This window comes from Haliotis cracherodii, unplaced genomic scaffold (assembly GCF_022045235.1).
Source record: "Haliotis cracherodii isolate W230 unplaced genomic scaffold, xgHalCrac1.p SCAF_18, whole genome shotgun sequence".
Classification (NCBI taxonomy): Eukaryota; Metazoa; Mollusca; class Gastropoda; order Lepetellida; family Haliotidae; genus Haliotis; species Haliotis cracherodii.
Window position 1 is genome coordinate 14078506 of NW_027266273.1, and position 21272 is coordinate 14099777.

The 21272-nt window shown below is 39.4% G+C and overlaps 1 protein-coding gene across 2 annotated transcripts in view; it reads left to right on the forward strand.

The window, feature by feature from the left end:
* LOC139465796 (contactin-like) overlaps nucleotides 1–21272 on the forward strand; it is a 73748-nt gene that overhangs the window by 26123 nt on the left and 26353 nt on the right. For both annotated transcript variants that reach the window (XM_071247713.1, XM_071247714.1), the window contains 3 exons: nucleotides 16094–16194; nucleotides 16702–16796; nucleotides 18538–18623. In XM_071247713.1, coding sequence (XP_071103814.1) covers nucleotides 16128–16194; nucleotides 16702–16796; nucleotides 18538–18623 — 248 coding nt within the window. In that variant the 5' untranslated portion in view covers nucleotides 16094–16127. The remainder of the gene's footprint in view (nucleotides 1–16093; nucleotides 16195–16701; nucleotides 16797–18537; nucleotides 18624–21272) is intronic.

Here is a 21272-nt window from a genome sequence, read left to right on the forward strand (position 1 = left end):
GGCAGGCCGGTGGTGATGACAACTGATAGGTAAAAGAATAGAAATAGCAATGGCCAAATGGAAGCCAGCTAGATGGTTAGTATCGAAAACGATGAAAGCAATAAGTCCCAAGCACTAGGCAGGTTCATGGTCACGGTTCATGGCTGGCTGGTGTCTCCTGATGTCAATGGCTTCTTGTAGTTGATATCCATAAATTCTCTTCTATATGTGCATCACCTCTAAATACCCTTGTCTGAATTTTTTTAGAACTTTATAACACCAATGAGGCCAAACTTCAGGCAAACCACCACCATGTTTAAATCAATAAAGAATAAAGAAGCAAGAGTTACCTACTTTTGAAAAGGAGAAGGATGAACAAATGTATTTGCATAATCAGTTAATTCAGATACTAATGTTTATTTTTTTAAAAAGTGAAATACTACCGCTTATTCTCTGAAAATATATACTTTTGATAGAAACAGGCATCCTCATTTACATTGAAAAGGAGCCCCAGTAACAAGGGAGACAAGAAATGACCGACATCTGTCACATACATGAAGATGTCCTGAATGTTTCTGCGCTGAGATACAAATATTGTGTGTAAAGATTGCATTGGTATATTGGTAAGAGGGGCCACGGGTTGCCCAGTCGTTTAAGGCGTCGCGATTCGCTGTGCAGAGATTATGTTTCAAGGTTTGTCAGCACCATACCCGTGCTTTGGGTTTCACCGAAGTGGTAAACGTCAGAGACCTGCATCACTTCGGGCTTTCCGCCAAGATTAAGCTGACACGCCGTGATATAACTGGAATACTGTGTTCAAAGCGGCGTTACACCCAACTCACTCACTCACATTGACAAGCGTGCATGAAACGATTACCTGAGGTACTGTATGTAACAATAGAGAGGCTGCTGGTGAGTTTCATAAGCTTTTTCAATTGTTTTTACAAAGTGTTTTAAAGCGATAGATATGAATACTTAGATGTTATCACAATAAACAAAATGTGTTACAATTCCACAGTTTGTTTAAAAGTACAAAAATAACAGTTAAAAGAAGTTTGTGATTTGGCAACTAAAAAAAGACCAACTCAGCCAAAACACTTCTTGTGTTTTACAATTCAGTCTTAATCACAGTCTCAAAGGAGCACAGGTGGTCATGTTTGTCTGAAAAAGTTAGGATCCAAGTCAGAACAAGAATTACTAAAAATGATAGATTACGAATCTAAGCTTCAAGCGTAGAGGGTGGCCCAGTCGTCTAAGGCGCCGCGATTCGCTGTGCAGAGTTGCGTCCCTTGGGCATGCCAGAAACCTATGATTGTGGGTTCGAATCCCGGTTCGCCCCGATTGTGTTTCTAGGTTTGTCAGCACCATACCCGCTTGTGAGTTTCACTAAAGTGGTGAACGTCTGAGACCTGAATCACTTCGGCTTTCCCCCCACATTAAGCAGGCACGCCGTGATATAACTGGAATAATGCGATTTACAGACAAATATTCCTAGACTTGCCTATTGAAGAGTAAAGATTGCATACAAGGGCTCAAGCACATTTCACACACATGGAACATGACTTGGTCCCCTGTAGCGTCTTAGTTAATTAAGAGTTGACAGATGCAAATGCTAGAAGTAAGTCAGTGTTAACAGACCCATAGCCTAGACATGCTACATTTAGAGCTACAGGACTTCAGTAAGGACTGGGCGGAAAGGGGAACTATGGTTCAGAGACTGTGAGACAGGCTAGTGGAATACTAAGGTTGCTGTCTCAGTTAATGAATTGAAATGAAACTCGCAAGAATTAATAAGCTATGAACATTTAATGGAATCTCACAGATAAACAGGTTATTTGATAATACAGCATTTATTTATGATTAAAACAACACATGCACGCTCATCCACACACTCACTCTTAGTAATTCCACCAATGTTTATGTAGTCATATTTATCTTTAATCAAGAACTGCAAACGGATTGAGTCAGCTTTTCCCTAATTATAACTGTAAGTCATGAAATTAATACGAAAACACGAGACTGTCCCTTGCCCGCATTAATACAATGACATGTATGACAAAGATCGCAATAAACAATGTTGTAGGAAGTGCTTCTCATCAATCTGTTATGGCAGTCATGAACCGCACATGACGGCGCCTTTGGTCTTGGTAGCCTTATAAAATAATGTCATCATTACAAGCAAAACACTGCTCACCCACGTGAAAATAGTAAACAGCAGCCGCGATGAATACATAACTGTTCATTTATGTTCAATGGATTGCGCTAAGTCATGTTGACCCTTGGGACCATCTTCTCGAGACAAGGGAGTTAACCGACTATAAAAGTCCAGTTTCCTTTTACAGTCAGTTAACTCCCTTGCCTCGGGAAGATGACTTGAGACCTGTACTATCTACGTCGGTGGCCCGATCTTCTCTCATTCTGCCTTCAGTTTATAATACACAATATAAGGTTTACTGGGGACTTATTCTATGTTAAACCGTGGTCCAGAGGTAGAGCGTCCACCCGGAGAGCGGAAGGTTCGGGGTTCGATCCCCGGCCGCGTCATACCAAATGACGTTAAAATGTGATACTTGTTGTTAACCTGTCTGGTGCTCGGCATTAAGGGGCGAAAACAAGGACTGGTCGGCTCGGAGTCAGTATACTGTGTCTGAGTGGGGTATTCATGTTAAACTGCGGCGTGGTATCTCAGTGTGCTAGCACTATAAATCGGCACAAGTCCGGACTAGTACAAGCAGCCACACAAACACACGTGCACGCACGTCGTTATATAAGTGCAATAACCTTGGACGCGACGTTAAACCCCATTTTACCTCACCTATTCTATGATAAAAGGACATAAATGAACATACGTGTACTCCTGGTGTGTATATGATAATGTTGTTATGTTGTCATAAATGAAATATGATGAATGCAATACAAATGAAACATGTGGACAAACATGAACATGAGTGAATGCTTATGACGTGATATCATGAATGAGAAAGATATGAATGCAATACAAATGAAACATGTGGACAAACATGAACATGAGTGTATGCTTATGACGTGATATCATGAATGAGAAAGATATGAATGCAATACAAATGAAACATGTGGACATAAATGAACATAATTGTATGCTTATGACGTGATATCATGAATGAGAAAGATATGAATGCAATACAAATGAAACATGTGGACATAAATGAACATAACTGTATGCTTATGACTTGATATCATGAATGAGAAAGATATGAATGCAATACAAATGAAACATGTGGACATAAATGAACATAATTGTATGCTTATGACGTGATATCATGAATGAGAAAGATATGAATGCAATACAAATGAAACATGTGGACATAAATGAACATAATTGTATGCTTATGACGTGATATCATGAATGAGAAAGATATGAATGCAATACAAATGAAACATGTGGACAAACATGAACATGAGTGTATGCTTATGACGTGATATCATGAATGAGAAAGATATGAATGCAATACAAATGAAACATGTGGACATAAATGAACATAATTGTATGCTTATGACGTGATATCATGAATGAGAAAGATATGAATGCAATACAAATGAAACATGTGGACAAACATGAACATAATTGTATGCTTATGACGTGATATCATGAATGAGAAAGATATGAATGCAATACAAATGAAACATGTGGACATAAATGAACATAATTGTATGCTTATGACGTGATATCATGAATGAGAAAGATATGGATGCAATGCAAATGAAACATGTGGACATAAATGAACATAATTGTATGCTTATGACGTGATATCATGAATGAGAAAGATATGAATGCAATACAAATGAAATATGTGGACATAAATGAACATAAGTGAATGCTTATGACGTGATGTCATGAATGAGAATGAGCTGTAGACAGAATGAGCTGTAGACAGAATGAGTGCCAGAATGAATGCCACTGTAGGTAGAATGAGCTCTAGGCAGAATGAGTGCCACTGTAGGCAAAATGAGCTGTAGACAGAATGAGTGCCACTGTAGGCAGAATGAGCTGTAGACAGAATGAATGTCACTGCAGGCAGAATGAGCTGTAGGCAGAATGAGCTGTAGGCAGAATGAGCTGTAGGCAGAATGAGCTGTAGGCAGAATGAGCTGTAGACAGAATGAGTGCCTCTGTAGGCAGAATGAGCTATAGGCAGAATGAATGCCACTGTAGGCAGAATGACCTGTTGGTAGAATGTATGCCGCTGTAGGCAGAATGAGCTGTTGGCAGAATGAATGCCACTGTAGGCAGAATGACCTGTTGGTAGAATGTATGCCTCTGTAGGCAGAATGAGCTATAGGCAGAATGAATGCCGCTGTAGACAGAATGAGCTGTAGGCAGAATGAATGCCATTCTAGGCAGAATGAGCTGTAGACAGAAGGAATGCCATCGTAGGCAGAATGAGCTGTAGACAGCAGGAGTGCCACTGTAGGCAGAATGAGCTATAGGCAGAATGAATGTCACTCTAGGCAGAATGAGCTGTAGGCAGAATGAGCTGTAGGCAAAATGAGCTGTAGGCAGAATGAGCTGTAGGCAGAATGAGCTGTAGACAGAATGTGTGCCTCTGTAGGCAGAATGAGCTATAGACAGAACGAATGCCACTGTAGGCAGAATATGCATTTTAGACCAGGGTTCGACATTAATTTGGTGACGCATTAATTTCAGGAATTCACAGTATCACGTACATCGTGTGCATTATAATTCCAATATGATTTAACTGGTCTTTGGCTTATTTCGATGTTTTACTTGAAGATTTGAACGAGAGACAAACAACAATAAAAGTGCACGTGGACGACCTGTGCAGGCTAGCAGGCCTTGCAGAAGGAAGAGTAAGAAAGGTCCCCGCGACAGTACAGGTACGCATAGTTATTTAGTTTTTGTATACGTATTCGTCGCTCGATATGTACACGTGTATTATAGTAATATTTTACAAGATGTGCCATCATATACAGTGTAAAATGTCGTGCCATGTTGCAATGAAGGTAAATCATTTGATCAACATTTTATTAATACTAGTATATACATAGAGAGTAGATACGAGTACTTCCTTTGTTTCTGACAATTCAAAGAATACATTCAGACTATGTGGTTTAATTAGAATAAACAAATGGCGTTCATTCGTCAGGTGTCTGTTCATAATGCAGTGAGAGAACTTGGAGGAACCTAAGAATTGGGTACTTCAGTCTAATCACACAGCCTGGCATATCCCAATTTATTAAAATATATTATCGACATATTTTATTTTTTCTTAAAGTATCTTGTGATAATAACACAAACACTTTTTAGGGTTAGTGAGTGAAGTAAAATATTGTGTCGAAGCGGCAATGTATGAGCAATATTACGACGGGTATAAATGTGAATAACAAATATATTGTTTTACATTTAAAATGTACTATTGAACTATTCGCATTTTAACCTCCTAATGTCCGAAAAAAGTTTAATACCAAGAAACGGGCATACTTAAAACATTTGTTCTGGTCGTAGCAGTCTTGCTCAAGTGTGTTGCTAGGGGTTGGTGGTATGTAAGCTTTGTTGGAAGTATACAAACAGTTTTTAATGTTATCATCAAAAGAAAGCTATCGAATTTGCCCACACGTGTTAGTGTATAGGCGTACATATTTCAGTAGCTTGGAACAACTGATAATTTTATTGTAGCTGCTAAACCTTTACAAGAAATTGAAAGGAATAGCGCAAATTATAAAAAAAATAAATTCTGAAGAATCTCCAGTAAATTCAAAGTTGTCGTGTTGTGCCCAATAACACTGGCTCAGTCAACCCTGCCACAAGGTTCTGTCATATGAGGAATGAGATCATTGGAATCATGAGAATAAGGCTAGTCATCCTTTCCGTGGAGTCGGTACTAAAACGCCTTGATGTAGCTAGCAGGGGAAATAAGGATTGGCTGGCTTCTATTACTTAGCGGATCAAAAACATTACGCATTTGGAGAAGGTTGAATACTGAGGCACCTTACCGTTTGTGAAGTCGCATAACTATTGTAAATCTTGGCATAATACTATTTTTCGTGCTTTAACTTTTCCATTTGATACACATATCTGGCTACCATTACCACCAAAACATTTCCGCAGGTAATAATAGGTTGAATTTTGTTAAATGTATTTGTAGCTCCTGGTATTTCTATCTTAAATGACATGTAGTGATATACAGAATTACAGATTCTGTGCCCCCGTGAAAAAGTATTTGTTAAAGGTTCAGAACCTGCAATATTTATTAACCAGGCATAGATAATTGGTAACCTCTCATAGCTGAACTATGAAATATAATGTTTTCCTTGCAGAAACGCAACCGTAGGAGAACAGTTCTTGTGCGTTGAAAGACAAGATGCCCACACTCGAAGCGTCCAAAGTACAAAAACTGCTCTAAACAACGGAATATGTATATATATATATAGTGAGGGAGACTTTCGACGTCGGGGAAAACGACAGCCATGCAGCATCACATTTACTTGTGCGACCTTGATTTTGGCGATCAGAGTTAGTTGATCGTGAATTTAACGGATGGATGAACATGCAAAACGGATTTCTAAAAGGCACGGAGGCCATGCATGCCTTGAGCGAACACATGGTATGCCCAGTGAACGAATGCGACCCCCTCCCCCCCCCCCCCCCCCCCCCGATGCACCCGCTTATGCAATCCAGACATAATAGCAGCATGTTATGTTGATGAATATGTTTGTTATGGTTTATTTTTCAAGTGCATGCGTTAGTCACCGACCTCGGGAGGTGGGGCCTGGAATTTTAAAAGAAAAATAAGTTGTCTGCCACAAACGTTACATTGTTGCAAGGTATTTTTTTAAAATATATTCTGGCCCAAAGTTTTGATTAAAAACCAATATCTTGTTTGCAGTTTTTGTTGATAAAATATCTAATCTCAATACAAAATCCCAGCTCACCCCCAGAATTTTCCCTGGACGGTCCTTTATAGTCAATCCGCGACAAATTAGTACCGAACAACCAACTGATTACAACGGAATATATTTTCGTGTTACTTGTATATGAATACCTAGCGCATAACATATCAAAAGTCTAGAAAAATCAAAATAGGAGAAAGTCCTCAAAATTATGTTTTGCTTTAATCCATAGCAGTATTGTTACCCTCTCTTCATGTTTCGATGCCACCAGCATTTCCCTATAGTAGAGGAGTGTTTTCAGCATAATGTACAATGTTGTGATACCGACAGAAAGCTAGAAACCCCACGATTATCATAGATGCGTTTAAAATATGTTATATTGAGAATAAGTAATGTTAAAATGACAAAAATGACACAAAAGCGCCCCTTAAAATTACAAGAAAACTGAAACGTATTCGAAACATTTCCCATTATTATGAGATTTCTGTATCGGGTACTAAACAGTTCTGTGGAATAACAATCATACAGGTGACGAGAATAGTATATCAAAAGTGTAGGAAGATCTAATTTGGAGAAAGTCTAAAAACGCGCCAACACGCAGATATAAACATATCATAACTTTTTAAATTAACCAATGTACCTTTGCATAACACACTATCTGTTAAATGATGTTTGAACCACCCGAAAATGTTTATTCATCTGTTTGAAAATTATTCCTGAAACCTTTTCATTAAATACTTGCGTGATGTCGAAAAGATGAATAAATGGTCGCCCGATCCTACGCAAACTGATTCATTGTATCTGTTTTTTGAAACTTCTATTCATTTTTACGTATTAGTTAATTCAATTTTTTTTAACCTTTATTGGCTGACATACGTTTGTTAAAAGTCACTTCTAGATCACAAATATGCAATGAATGTTCCACTTCGATATCAATATTTAAAATATACATGAAGGTTGTAATTTATTCCAAAAAAGCTAACATTCCGAAAATAAACGGAAAATAGTCTTTTATTTTACTGAACATCAAGATGTCAAATACAATACATCGTGATGTGTTACCTTTAACTCCGTCAATAATCTTTGGCAACATCGCATGGTTCCTTACTACGATCGGGATCACGTGAAAAATTGCGTGGGAATTTTAATACCCGACATACACCATATATAAACAACTATTGACATATACACAAGCATCAGCTGAAATCAAGGATTATTACTTAATGCTTACAGCCGAATAGGTCTTCCAATGCAAGCAACTAACTCATTTTCACCTGCGGAAACGCACGATTAGCATACATTTATGGACAATCAACATAATACGTTCGGATTGGTCTGTGTTTGCTTGTAGATATTTCTATTTTTGTGGATCTTAAAGATTACGAAAATAACCTATAATTAAAAAATAATTGAATTTTGCAAACATCGGGGCGTTCAACATAAAAAACAAATATCAAAATACGGTGGAACCGCGCTTATCCCAACACTTGCGTTTTCTCAAATATTGTCCGGATAACCGAGTTTCACTGACCAGTATTCACTTGCGTTTTCTCAAATTTTGTCCGGATAACCGAGTTTCACTGACCAGAATTTAATTGCGTTTTCTCAAATATTGTCCGGATAACCGAGTTTCACTGACCAGAATTCAATTGCGTTTTTCTCAAATATTGTCCGGATAACCGAATTTCACTGACCAGAATTCACTCCCCTATCCACATTCTACCGAGGCATATGTGAAATGAATGTCAAAAGTATGATTTATGAAGGATCGACCGATTTATGAATAAAATACATTGTGCTGTACACACGTACACTGCATTTTTTGCACAACACGACGAAATTCATGTTTAGCCTCTTTAGAACGAATGATTAGCACACGTAAAAATAAATGAGTTAAATGCATCATAATAAAATACTCTTGTTTTGTATTCTGTTGTGAGGTTAGGACAACCTGTCACGCCAAAACCTTGTTAATCTCTCTAAATGTATATGTAGTCTAGACACATTGCGCACGAATAAACCTGTCGATTTTGTAATGTATACAGCGTTTGTGATTGGGATAATATGCGGGGTAGATTCCGATATATCAGTGAACCGCACGTGACACTTAAATAAAGTGTTATTCTTATTCTTATTCTTATTCTTCATGTAACTAATTAACATAGTGATCGCATGACGTCCGCCCCTTTAGAATTGCGTGTTCCCATTTTGACGGACGCTTTCGTGGTATTGATCCTACTGGGGCATGATACTCCCTTAAACTATGGGGCATGACACTATAGTCTGCTTCTTAGTATATTCATTTTAGACGTAAAACATGGAAACAAAATTGCAACAGTTTGTTTTATTGCATGAACAAGAGCTCAATTACTGCATCAATAATGAACCATATATATCTATCATTATAGTGCATGATAAACATGGTACATCAATACATATCATTCACTAAACTGTATCAGTATGTTTTATTGCATCGCATGCTCACTATACCATACATGTATGTTCAAAATAAAGTATCAGGGTCACCAAGTCAGCAAGCGTCATCACCATACTGCTAGGGGAAGAAGTGTTGATGAGGAATGGTTTTAAGCCATCATGGGGATCGTCAATGGCTCTGTTTTTCCCCTTTCTGGGTCGCGTGGCACCACCTGCCTGGAGTTGGGAAATGTTTTTTTTACGTGGTTGGTTTCTCTTTCCTGATTATGTCTGTTAAGGTAAAATGTTCAGAAGGCTTGCCGAATAAGTGGCTAATTGTGTGCCCCCCTCCGACGTGGTTGGTTGTTCTTGGACCCTCTGTATTGAAGTGGTTCCACACCAGGCGCTCACCTCTTTTAACCCATGGTCAGTCATGTAGTCTGCTTTGCGTCTAACACTGGGGTCTCTAGATCTACCTGCTCCAAGGAATACAACTATACGTCCTCAATATCACACAGTCTCATCAGAGGTAGAACGAAGGCACGTCTGGTGAATAGTCTCACACTATCGTTGTACTGGTAGGCACCTCGTAGACCATAGTCATTTCCAAACGGAAGTCAGAAATCGATCATGGAACCTTTCATCTGGCACTTGAAAACGGCATTCTGGGCTGCTGTCACAGATTCTGTAAAGATTGGTGTTGTAGACAGCGGCACTCTGCTTCAGGGCAGTCTCTATTCTCGCAGGAGGGCATCGACAAGGGCAAACCATTCCCCCTCAACAAAAGCGTGGACTGTATAGATCTGGTAGAATAATGTTGGGAACATACTAAATGTTTCATCACAAAAGTAGACCTGTCAAGGTGGCGGAGATTTTCAACAGTGGCAAAGATGAGATCTTGTTGTCGTCTGAAGCATGTCGGAGGAAGTCGTTGTTGGTTGCGGTCATACCTGGAATCACGATGGCCTGGCGTTGGCGTGGTAGTGTGGGCATCTGTTTGGATCAGGAACGGCAGGGGCTTGAATGGGTTCCGCAAAAGGTGGGACGGCATCTGGGACCTCAGATCGAACTTCTACAAATACAATAAAATAAAATAAAACATTCGAAACACTGATGTATAATCAGTATTTTCGATGCTGGCTATAAATTATACCATGTAATATATTCGGTTACTATCGTTACTATTACCAAATATAAAAATCATCTACATGACATATTCTCAACGTCCTCATTGTAAATTACCTGGAGTGGTCCAGAATCGCTGCAGGTTTGGTTTTCATGACGGCCAGGAACTCGACTGCAGTCTAACGTCGTCTCGGGGGTGGTAATGGATGTTTCTGAAAGGGCTAAGAACATCTGCGACGATGTTGATTGTTGAAGATCCAATGGATGTGGGATCCTTTGGTACCCTTCACTCTTACTTATATCCAGATTAAGTGTCTTCCTCTGTGAATTTGGAATAAATATGATATTGACCTGTGCGTTTGCCATTTTTGCAATGACTAAACAAGTCTACAAGCCTCATTTATATGCTGGAGGTCAATGTCATCACTCAATGGTTTTACTAAAACATTTGGTTTTGAGTTCACCAATTTCACCTACTTTAATAAGAGTTCAGTAACGGATTACATATATCAATGTGAGCGAACACAGTTCACATGTCCCAAGGATGACTGACATTGAGTATCACACACTAGTACAGACTATAACCGTTAAATCAGCGTACCATGTATTTCGATCCCTTATAGTTACACCAGGGGTCCGGCGAACAGGGACTACACCGCCACGTTGGCTGTCGGGTTTGAATTGCAAATCAAGCGTGATTGCTCTCCGGTAAGTCCATTTTGGGACCTCAGGTTCTTCTGTGTATAACACTGCTTGACAAGATAACGGTAACCATCAAGAAAAACTTGGTTTCTCTTTCTGAGGTCAGACAAACTGTTCTCAGCCCAGCCATAGTTTGAACCATTTTGAAGTCTGAAGTCTTATAAACAACTTGTAAATGTGAAAATCATACTGATTAATTAAGTGTATATAAGTCAAATTAATTATGTGATGTACGAGAACGAAATAAACTGGCTTCTAAATACTGGTTTCTATAAGAAGCCACTCACCAATCACATAATGCATAATAACATTACTGGATATATTTAATTTTTATAATTTATTTAATTATTTAATTTATTTAATTTATTTAATTTATTTAATTTATTTAATTTATTTATTTTATTTGGTTTATTTAGTTTATTTGATTTGGTCAATATATTTAATTTATGTAATTTATTTAGTTTGATCAACATATTTATTTTATATTTATTTAATCAATATATTTAATTTTTTATTTTTATTCAAAGTGATTACTGTATAATCACTGTAGTTCAAATGGAACACTGGAGAGGCTATTCCATGAAGACAGTGGTAGGCCAGTTGTGATTACATAAGCCCTGTATCTATTTTTGGCTGCAGTTATAGTGGGCTGTAGTGTCTGCATCCATCATCATCTTTATTTCCTCCTTTGGAGATTGTATGATTAGGAATAATACAGATTTGGACAGCAGTAAAACAAGTACAATAAGGTAAGAAGTCTAAGTTGTCAGTGAAATAAGGTGAGAAGACATAAATATGAAACTTTTAACAGTTTAAGGACACTACATTTTATTAAGTATTTATTTCATTTCACATAAATGTTGTCCAGTAGGCGAGGTTTCCGGTTATCTGTGGTCTGGATAATCGAAGTTCCAATATAATTTAGGTGTTCGTAATTGTCATCTTGATATTCATCCATATATCGTATCCTTACTTAATCTTGATAGACTATGTACATATATATGTTCAAAATATAATTTAATTAAAGACAAAATAAAGAAACGCAAACTAATAATATTTTGAAAAATCCATACATACTGTACATTTGCTGTCCATGCTGAACCATTTGAATACTTAAATTATCATATACTCGCGAATCCTCGAAGTTTTATAAAAAAGAACATTATAAAAAGAAAAATTCAACATTTGTTTTAATAGATCAAAACTATAAAGCAGAAAATGGTCTGTTAACCAAGGCTTCTTTGTCAAAGACTCTGAGCCAATGCGACAGTCAAAATCGACCACACAAAACACGATTTACGATATTTCATGGCGTAAAGATATCACTGAGTTTCCATACTTGTTCTTTTCCAAAACCCCTTTTTCCTATCGAGTGTATTAATGAAATATTCCGTTGAACATCGCGGTTGAAAAGCAATAACACAATATATGTTCATTTATTTAACTATTTACTGAAATAAGGATGAAAAAACTTGTATTAAGTACGAAGCTGCCTTATGCCTCGTGTCGCTAGGAGACAAATACATGGCGACCATACATTGTAAAACATTCACAAACACCTGTTTGTTTCATGTTATGCTTAGGTTTTATTGTTTTGAAATTAATATCATATTTTAAATCTGTCACTATATTAAAAACAGCTCCAAATCACAAGGTAAACGAATTTCAAAGGCTTCACATCGCGAGGGTTTATCTCCTTTTGCCTGTACGGTGGCCCATTCGCGCCATACGTTTTCAACGTTATAATGCATATTTTAATAGCAAAGTTCACTGTGTTCCCCGCATCAGACATTTCAAGTCTTTCAGTATGTGTAACTTACATATATGCTGATTTAATGTCATCGGAAATTGTTTTCGTGCAATTCGTTGGAGATCATCAAACATCAGTTATTATGGTATCAAATAAGGAAAAGTTCACAGTTTAAGTTTAATGATAATATATGAAGTTAGATCAAGGCTAAATGCCTAGACTAACGCGTACTCTCTGAAAATATAGTATTTGGACTTGCTTCATTTAGGGTTATAATATTACAGTAGAGGCTGGAGAGAAGGGGAAATAATATGGTTCAGAGACTGTGAGACAGGCTACTCAATGCTCTGGACCGACAGATTTGTCATTTTGGTCACGTGTAGTGCAATAACATTCCTACAATGTACAGTAAACTACGGTTATAACGAACTCAAAGGGACTACTAATATTAGTTCGTTATAACCGTAATTCGTTATAAGCATATATACAGCATAACTAAAGCATATAGTCGGGACTAAAAAGTTAGTTCGTTATATCCGTTAGTTCGTTATAAGCGTGTTCGTTATAACCGTAGTTTACTGTACTCCTAAAATACACTTTACACGGCAGTTTTGATATGGAAATCAACATTTTATATATATAATCATACTTATTATTGCTGAGTAAACAGTTATAAACAGTTACAGTTTTCATATGTGTTGGAGTTTAACATTTACACAAAACCAGCTGAGGCTGAAGAACAGCGTGTGCATATACAATAAATGTTACTAACATCTTCTGACAGAACTCGGGACTTTTATCTATATGCTGTTTAAAAAGTCACAATCACATACATGTTTGCGTACTTTACAGGTTGTGTGGTAGACTAACGCTTAGTCACAATTTGATAGATACAAACAACTACATTTAAATTGAAAAGGAGCCATGGGTGAGATGCGAGATTCAGACCTTGGGAGGTAGACTTGCTTCATTGAGAACTGTAGTATTACAGTAAGGGCTGGGCGGAAGGGAAATATTATGGTGATATATTATGACTGTGAGACAGACAAGTTGCAAGCATGTATCTTCAGAACGCGTCAACGCTATTATCCTGTCTTGGTTCTGGATAACCGTTTCAGTATAACTGTGTGTACGTCGTTTTCGCATCCGTCTCAGCCCTTTTGCGAAATCGCACATACACTCTTCATAAAAAGAAACGCACTGGTAGAATTTTAGTAAATTTATTGTACCGAATGAAGTCGATATATTTAATTCAATATCATAGATGCAAATATGAAATTTTAGAGCTCGATAGTCACATGTTGTTTCATTGTCATGTCACTTAAAGCCACAAGCTGCGCTGAACTCGTGTGGCCGTCCTGGGCAGTAATCACGGCTCTGCATCTCCTCGGCACTGACTGGATAAGTGTACGAATTCTTTCCTGAGGAATTCTGCGCCATTCTGCTTGTAACGCGTTGGCCAGTTGTGTGAGTGTCTGTGGCGTGTTCTGTGAACGTTAAGTTTAAGATTGGCATAGCAGCAAACACACAGCGCAAAAACTGTCGATTCTGGTTGCAAATCACTGACTCTTACCATACGTATCATTCATAGCTTCGGAACAGAAAAATATCGCGATGATTCTTATGCAAATCCTCTATGAACTCTTTCTCGAATTAACGTTGTTCAGATTGTGATATACTGGCAAAATATTAGCTGCTCTTGATATTGTTGATTAAAATTTGATACAAGGGACAATATAAATTTAGATGTTATATGAAAGGAAGACTTTAGAACGGTGACGGGTATTAATATATATCTAACATGACCAGAGAATAATGTGTGGTACATCCAGCATCTATAATATGTTAGGGAAAGCTTTAATAATTAAATAATTAAATTAAATTTACCTTTGATATCATTTCATAACTTGAACGTAACGTAAGAACACAATTTAGCGGAATACAATCTGTAAAATTCTGGTACACTACCATATCACTATATAGCATACAATTAACATTTGCATCCCTGCTTGGATTGGTTTGGGTAGTAGCCTGGATATCCATAGAATAGACACCTTCATTTTGGAATGTGTCAAGTAATCTGTTCACAATAACAGTACGTAGTCGACGTCATTATAATATAACATAGATCACTGTTTAAGGTTTTAGGTAAGTGATGTGTGCAAATGAAAAAGGGGAATCCCCAGTCAATGTACACAGGTCAGATGACAATTTAAGGACGGAGGAAATAGGAGGAAATATAAATATATATAGTTTCCTCACTATCAGAAACCAATAGCTGTATATGTTCTCTGGCAATATATACCAATCAATCACCTTCTACAAAGTTAAGTTTTTGATTCAAGTTATTCACTTTCAGTTTTATATTGGCTTGCGTATTTGTTGGTTACATTTGACTGCGAAAGTAATATTCATTTTGTATACTTCAGCTCTGCCCTTCCTATTTTTGGTAATAAAATTCTCACCGTTTTTATTGGGTTATTTAATAAGAAATGTTCTTACAGTAGTTGCGATGTGTTACGAGCACCTGATGTAAACAATCCGCGAAATCGCGCACGCACAGAAGGGCAAGGTATAAATAATCCGCATGTCAATCGACAATGTCAATCAAGAAAAGGGAGAAGCTTGATAACATCGTTCTCTCGCAGTAAATTCCGATGTCAAATGACGACGTTATTTGGACGGAAAACGGACGGTTAGAAAGCGTCCAAAAACGTCGTTTTTTCATCCAGTGACCAAATAAGGACGGAAATCGACGTTTTCGTGTGGGTACCTTGCTGTCATATTTAACCATCAAATTGTCCTGACGCATGATGTGGTAAGACAACGTGTGTCTCCCACTTATTCCGACACATGATGTGGTCCGTGACAGGATTATGGAGTTTTTGCCTTGCTGACTCGTGTGTATTCTAAATATCTTTTCGCATAATGTGGCCTGTGATAGGTGTTGGATGTGGTTAACCTGTTTCCACGTGAGTCTTCGGATTGTTCTGACGCATTGTGTGGTCTATGACAGTTGTATGGTGAGTCTACACGTGTGTCTTCAGATTGTCTGTTCTGGTGTATGATGTGTGATTGTGTGACAGTTGTGTGTCTTCAGATTGTTCTGACACGTGATGTGGTCTGTGACAGTTGTATGATGAGTCTACACGTGTGTCTTCAGACTGTTCTGGAGCATGATGTGGTCTCAAATAATTAAATGATGAGTCTACATGCTCACATTTGTGTCTTCAGATTGTCTGTTCTGCCACCCGATGTTCTGCTGATCATGGACGCCCTCAACCTCCTCTTCATTGTGCTATGTATTCCACTTGTCTGCTCCCAGAACCTTTTCGGTGAGTACAAGATATTGTTGTCCTGTGATGATAACCGTAATAGTTACTTTTATCGAAATTCTGAGGAATGACATCTCACCTAATTTTATTTGAAAACATGTTTACGGTTTGCCTGAATTTGCGACAAGAAGACATAGGTTCGGGAACCGCTTACTGAGCATTTAGGATCCAATGACATTTAGTAGTTCCAGATTTAGACCTTTTCATGACATGAAGCCTATCAAAGCAGTAAAATGAAATGTATCATCAATGAATAGTGCTATTTCTTTCTTTCTTTCATCCAAACATTCATCCATCCATCCATCCATCCATCCATCCATCCACTCACTCGCTCATTTATTACATTATTTATAATATTAAGTTATTATATATTTACCATGGTCCCTCATAGCGTATGGCGAAGCCCATGCATGTATTTTACCTTCACCAATGTTGCACTCTACTAAAGTGAGACCCGGATATGCTATTTTTCTGATCATCTGTTTGTAAACGAGCGTGCGGTTTCAGAATGCCCGCTTGGATGGGAGGAGTTTGAACAGCGGTGCTATCACTTTGTGTTTTATCCCACCCGTGTATACGGAGAGGCCACCCAGGCCTGCGAGGTAAGCTGCACAAGTTAGAAATGACAAATGTCTTAGTTGAATCTGTATTTCTAGTAGATCAGTAGAGTTGGTCAAATAGTATTGTCCGTGGACGGTTCTCCAAAACGCAATTTGGCTTTCTGAATTTTCACCCAGTTCGTGTATAGAAGTTTCACTCAAGAAATTGTAAAAGGTCAATACCAAGAGGGTTAAGTGCAAAAGATTAGGCTAAATATCCGGATGTGCCACATATAATAGCATGTCTGTATTCGTGATAGAGAATTGTTAAATCTCATTGGGTGAGGTGAAATGGGGTTTAACGTCGTTTCCAAGATTATTTCACTTATATAGCGACGTGCATGCACGTGTGTGTGTGGCTGCTTGTACTAGTCCGGACTAATGCCGATTTATAGTGTTAGCTCACTGAGATACCATGCCGTAGTTTAACATGAATACCCCATTCAGACACAGTCTGACAAGTCCTTGTTTTAGCCCCTTAATGCCGAGCGCCAGACAGGGTAACAACAAGTACCATATTTTAACGTCATTTGGTATGACGCGGTCGTTGATCGAACCCCGGACCTTTCGCTCTCCGGGCGGACGCTCCACCTCAAGACCATGGAGGCGGTGTTAAATTATATTGAATATAAAGAGTCAACGCTAGAGATATTACATGGATCATTGAAAATCAGTGATGACACCAGGTGTTAGCGAAAAGGGCGAGTTTGGCCTACTCATCCACCGCTAACATAATCTGCATACATAAGTAAGTGTATGTTGCCTTACGTCGCACAATAGTAACCCTGCCATACGACGGAAGTATCTGAACAATCGAGTCTGAACCAGACAATGAAGTGATGAAGCATTAGACCGAAATATGAATGCAAAGCCATAATAATAATTGGAGCTGAAATCTTAGATGTATTCTTGTGCTATTTGTTAGATCACGAGGTTGATCAATGGTTGATTTCACACAAAAATTGGACCCGTGAAGATCCGGGGTAGAATACGTCTTCAACAACCCATGCTTGCTGCAAAAGGCGACTATGCTTGTCGTAAGAGACGACTAACGGGATCGGGTTGATGCATGTCATCGTATCCAAATTGTGTGGATCGATGCTCATGATGCCAATCACTGGATTGTCTGGTCCAGAATCGTTTATTTACAGACCGCCATCATATAGCTGGAATATTGCTGAGTGCGGCGTTAAACAGCAAATAAACAATCTCAGGGATGCAACTCTGCACTGCGAATTACGGCGCCATCACCGACTTGACCATCTTAGTTATCCAACATTATTAAGGACATGTAGGCAGCGTTGAATTGGATATGCAAAATATAAAGAAACTACACTCAAATCGTATCGGCGTACAAGGTTTTGAATATACCCATGATAATCATTTTCGTTTTCTGTTGAGATTTTACATTTAACGTATCAGTGTTTGTATGTTTAGATCCGGGTTTGAATTGGTCTTCGGCAACCCTGTTTGCCGTAAAAGGCGACTATGCTTGTCGTAAGAGCCGATTAACGAGATCCTGTGGATAGGCTCGCTGACTTGGTGGGTGGATGTCAATGAACCCCAAATCAGATCGATGTTCATAATATCAATCACTGGATTTTCTGGTCTAGACTGATTATTACAGACCGCCATCAAATTATTACAGACCGCCGTCAAATTATTACAGACAGCTGAGAGCGGCGTCAACAACAAATTAACAAACAAACAAATTGTGTGTCACCTTCATGTCAATCTGTTTCAGGTGGACGGGGCGTTCCTGTTGAGCGTTAATTCCAAACAGGAACACGAGTTTGTGTCGTCGTGGTTGACTCGCTATGACATCAACAGGTGGGTGATCACAGTTGTATAGCAACCATCCTTGCATCACCCATGTCGTATTCGGGGGCACGGGTGGCCCAGTCGTCTAAGGCGCCGCGATTCGCTGTGCAGAGTTGCGTCCCTTGGGCACACCAGAAACCTATGATTGTGGGTTCGAATCCCTGTGCACCCCAATTATGTTTCGAGGTTTGTCAGCACCATACCCGTGCTTGTGGGTTTCACCGAAGTGGTAAACGTCTAAGACCTGCATCACTTCGGGCTTTCCTCCCACATTAAGCTGACACGCCGTGATATAACTGGAATACTGTTAAAAGCGGCGTTAAACCAAACTCACTCACTCACCATGTCGTATTCACTGCATCCAAATATAACTGTCCATGAGCTCTACTTGTATGAATCTTATATACCCGCATAATATACTCTTCCAAAACAGAAACGCAAAGCCAGATTTGTGTGAGGTAGGAAAATACATTTATACGAGGAACCGTATATGGTATAGAGCCAAAACGTTGTGGAGAGAACACTTGGTGATTGTAGTCATCTCAGTTATCGGTACATAGGAAAAGTCCAAGGTGAAGGTCAGCTGCTATCAATAACGTATGCACCCGGTTGGAATCGATAGCGGCCTGAGATCTCCTGTCCATAGAAGAGACGAGTATGCGAATCACATCCTGGGGAATGGTAGCCCTCAAGGCCTGCAACGCGAAAGCCAACTGCTGCAACGTCTGGGGTTTTGGTTGACGTCGGCGTAGCCGTCTATCTAATTCATCGCACATGTGCTCTATCAGGTTCAAATCCGGGGATCTGGTGGGCCAGGGGAGAACATCAACGTTGTATATGCGGTCGAGCGTTTTCCTGCTGGAATACACCGTTGCCGTTTGCTGCAAATGGGAGGACGTGTGGTAGGAGAATTTCGTTGATGTATCGTCGAGCCGTATGATTGCCCTGTATATGGACCCAACCTGTCCTGCCATGATGGGAGATATCCGCCCACATCATAACGCTACCACCACCAAACCTGTCCACTTACTGTACGCAGTTTCCGGCGTAACGTTCTCCCCGACGTCTGTTGACCCGTGCTCTTCAATCCCCTCGACGGAGGAGAAATCTTGATTCGTCGCTGGGCCAGACATCTCTCCATCGCAGTTGAGGCCATACCCTGTGTTGACGACACCAATGCACTCATTGTTGACGATGTTGTCGACTCAATATGACGCGTCGAACAGGGCATCTTTCTCGTAGACCTGCTGCTCTTAAACGAATTCGTACGGTCTGGTCGGAGATTCTGCGCGGCCCGGGTATTTGGGATGCGGTTGAGGTGGCTGTGGTCGTCCTTTCACGTAAGTTGCGCAGTCGGATGTAGCGACCTTGGGCGGGGATGGTTACTCTTTGTTGTTCCGACCTTGGCCGAACACGTGTTGATCCATGCTGTTAAAACCGATCCCATAGCCTTGTCATGGTGCTGGGCGCTACATTGAAAACCCTGGCTACAGCTGATCGGGATTCCCCTGCCTGCAAGCGGCCTATGACCTTGTTTCTTTCCACTTCTGTAAATCCTTGCATGTTGAACTGTCACTGTTCGATTGACGCAGATGCCAGGCAATCAAAAACCCCTGCACTTTAATACCGTTCATAGTCCTGCTGCACTCGCAGTGGGTGCAGTTCCATGGCCCGTTTGTTGATGTATTTGCTGCGTTTTTCCGAATCGTACGTGTTTCCCGACAAATAGTTAGCATGTCCTTGTTGTAATCATTTTGATCCGGGAAATTTGTCACCGACAATATAACACATTAAGCCTCTTCATTTTGCACCTCTTTGTCCGCTAAGTTTGCTTTTATGGCCAAAGATATCCGTATTTCGTTTCTTTTTAAAAAAAACCCAGTATGTCAACCCAAGGAGACACTCATCAGAAGATCAAATACAATATATGATGTAATTCATTTCCACACTTTGTACATCGCATGTAAGTGATTATTCTGTTTGCTTTCCTTCTGGTGCAATATGACGTCACATAGAGAATATCGTACGAGTGTCTTTTCATTATCAAATATACTGTGCAAAAAAGTAGGGTCTATTTTGTTTTGAAATGAAACTACTTGAAAATACACCATTGTCTGAAGATGAAAGTAAATGATTTCTGTGGCAAGAACATTTCTGATGAAATCATGCTCCCAAACACAACATAATGGCAGTCATGAAGCACGTGACTTCGGACAGTACGTGTAGGGAGTGGTATACCATTGACCATTATCACTCAGACCCGGTTGTGAGCAGACGCAAGTTGTTTTTTTTAACAAACGCTCCAAGACACTTTATTAAACACATTTTATCATTAATGAATCGGGGGCACGGGTGGCCCAGTCGTTTAAGTCCTCGCTGTGAAGAGTTGCGTCCCTTGGTCGCGCCAGAAACCTATGATAGTGGGTTCGAATCCCGGTTCGCACCGATTATGTTTCTAGGTTTGTCAGCACCATACCCGTGCTCGTGGGTTTCACCAAAGTGGTAAACGTCTGAGACCTGCATCACTTCGGGCTTTCCTCCCACATTAAGCTGACATTCCGTGATATAACTGGAATCCTGTTAAAAGCGGCGTTAAACCTAACTCACTCACTCACTCATTAATGAAGCAACAGCATTGATCATGCGACGTCTGCAACG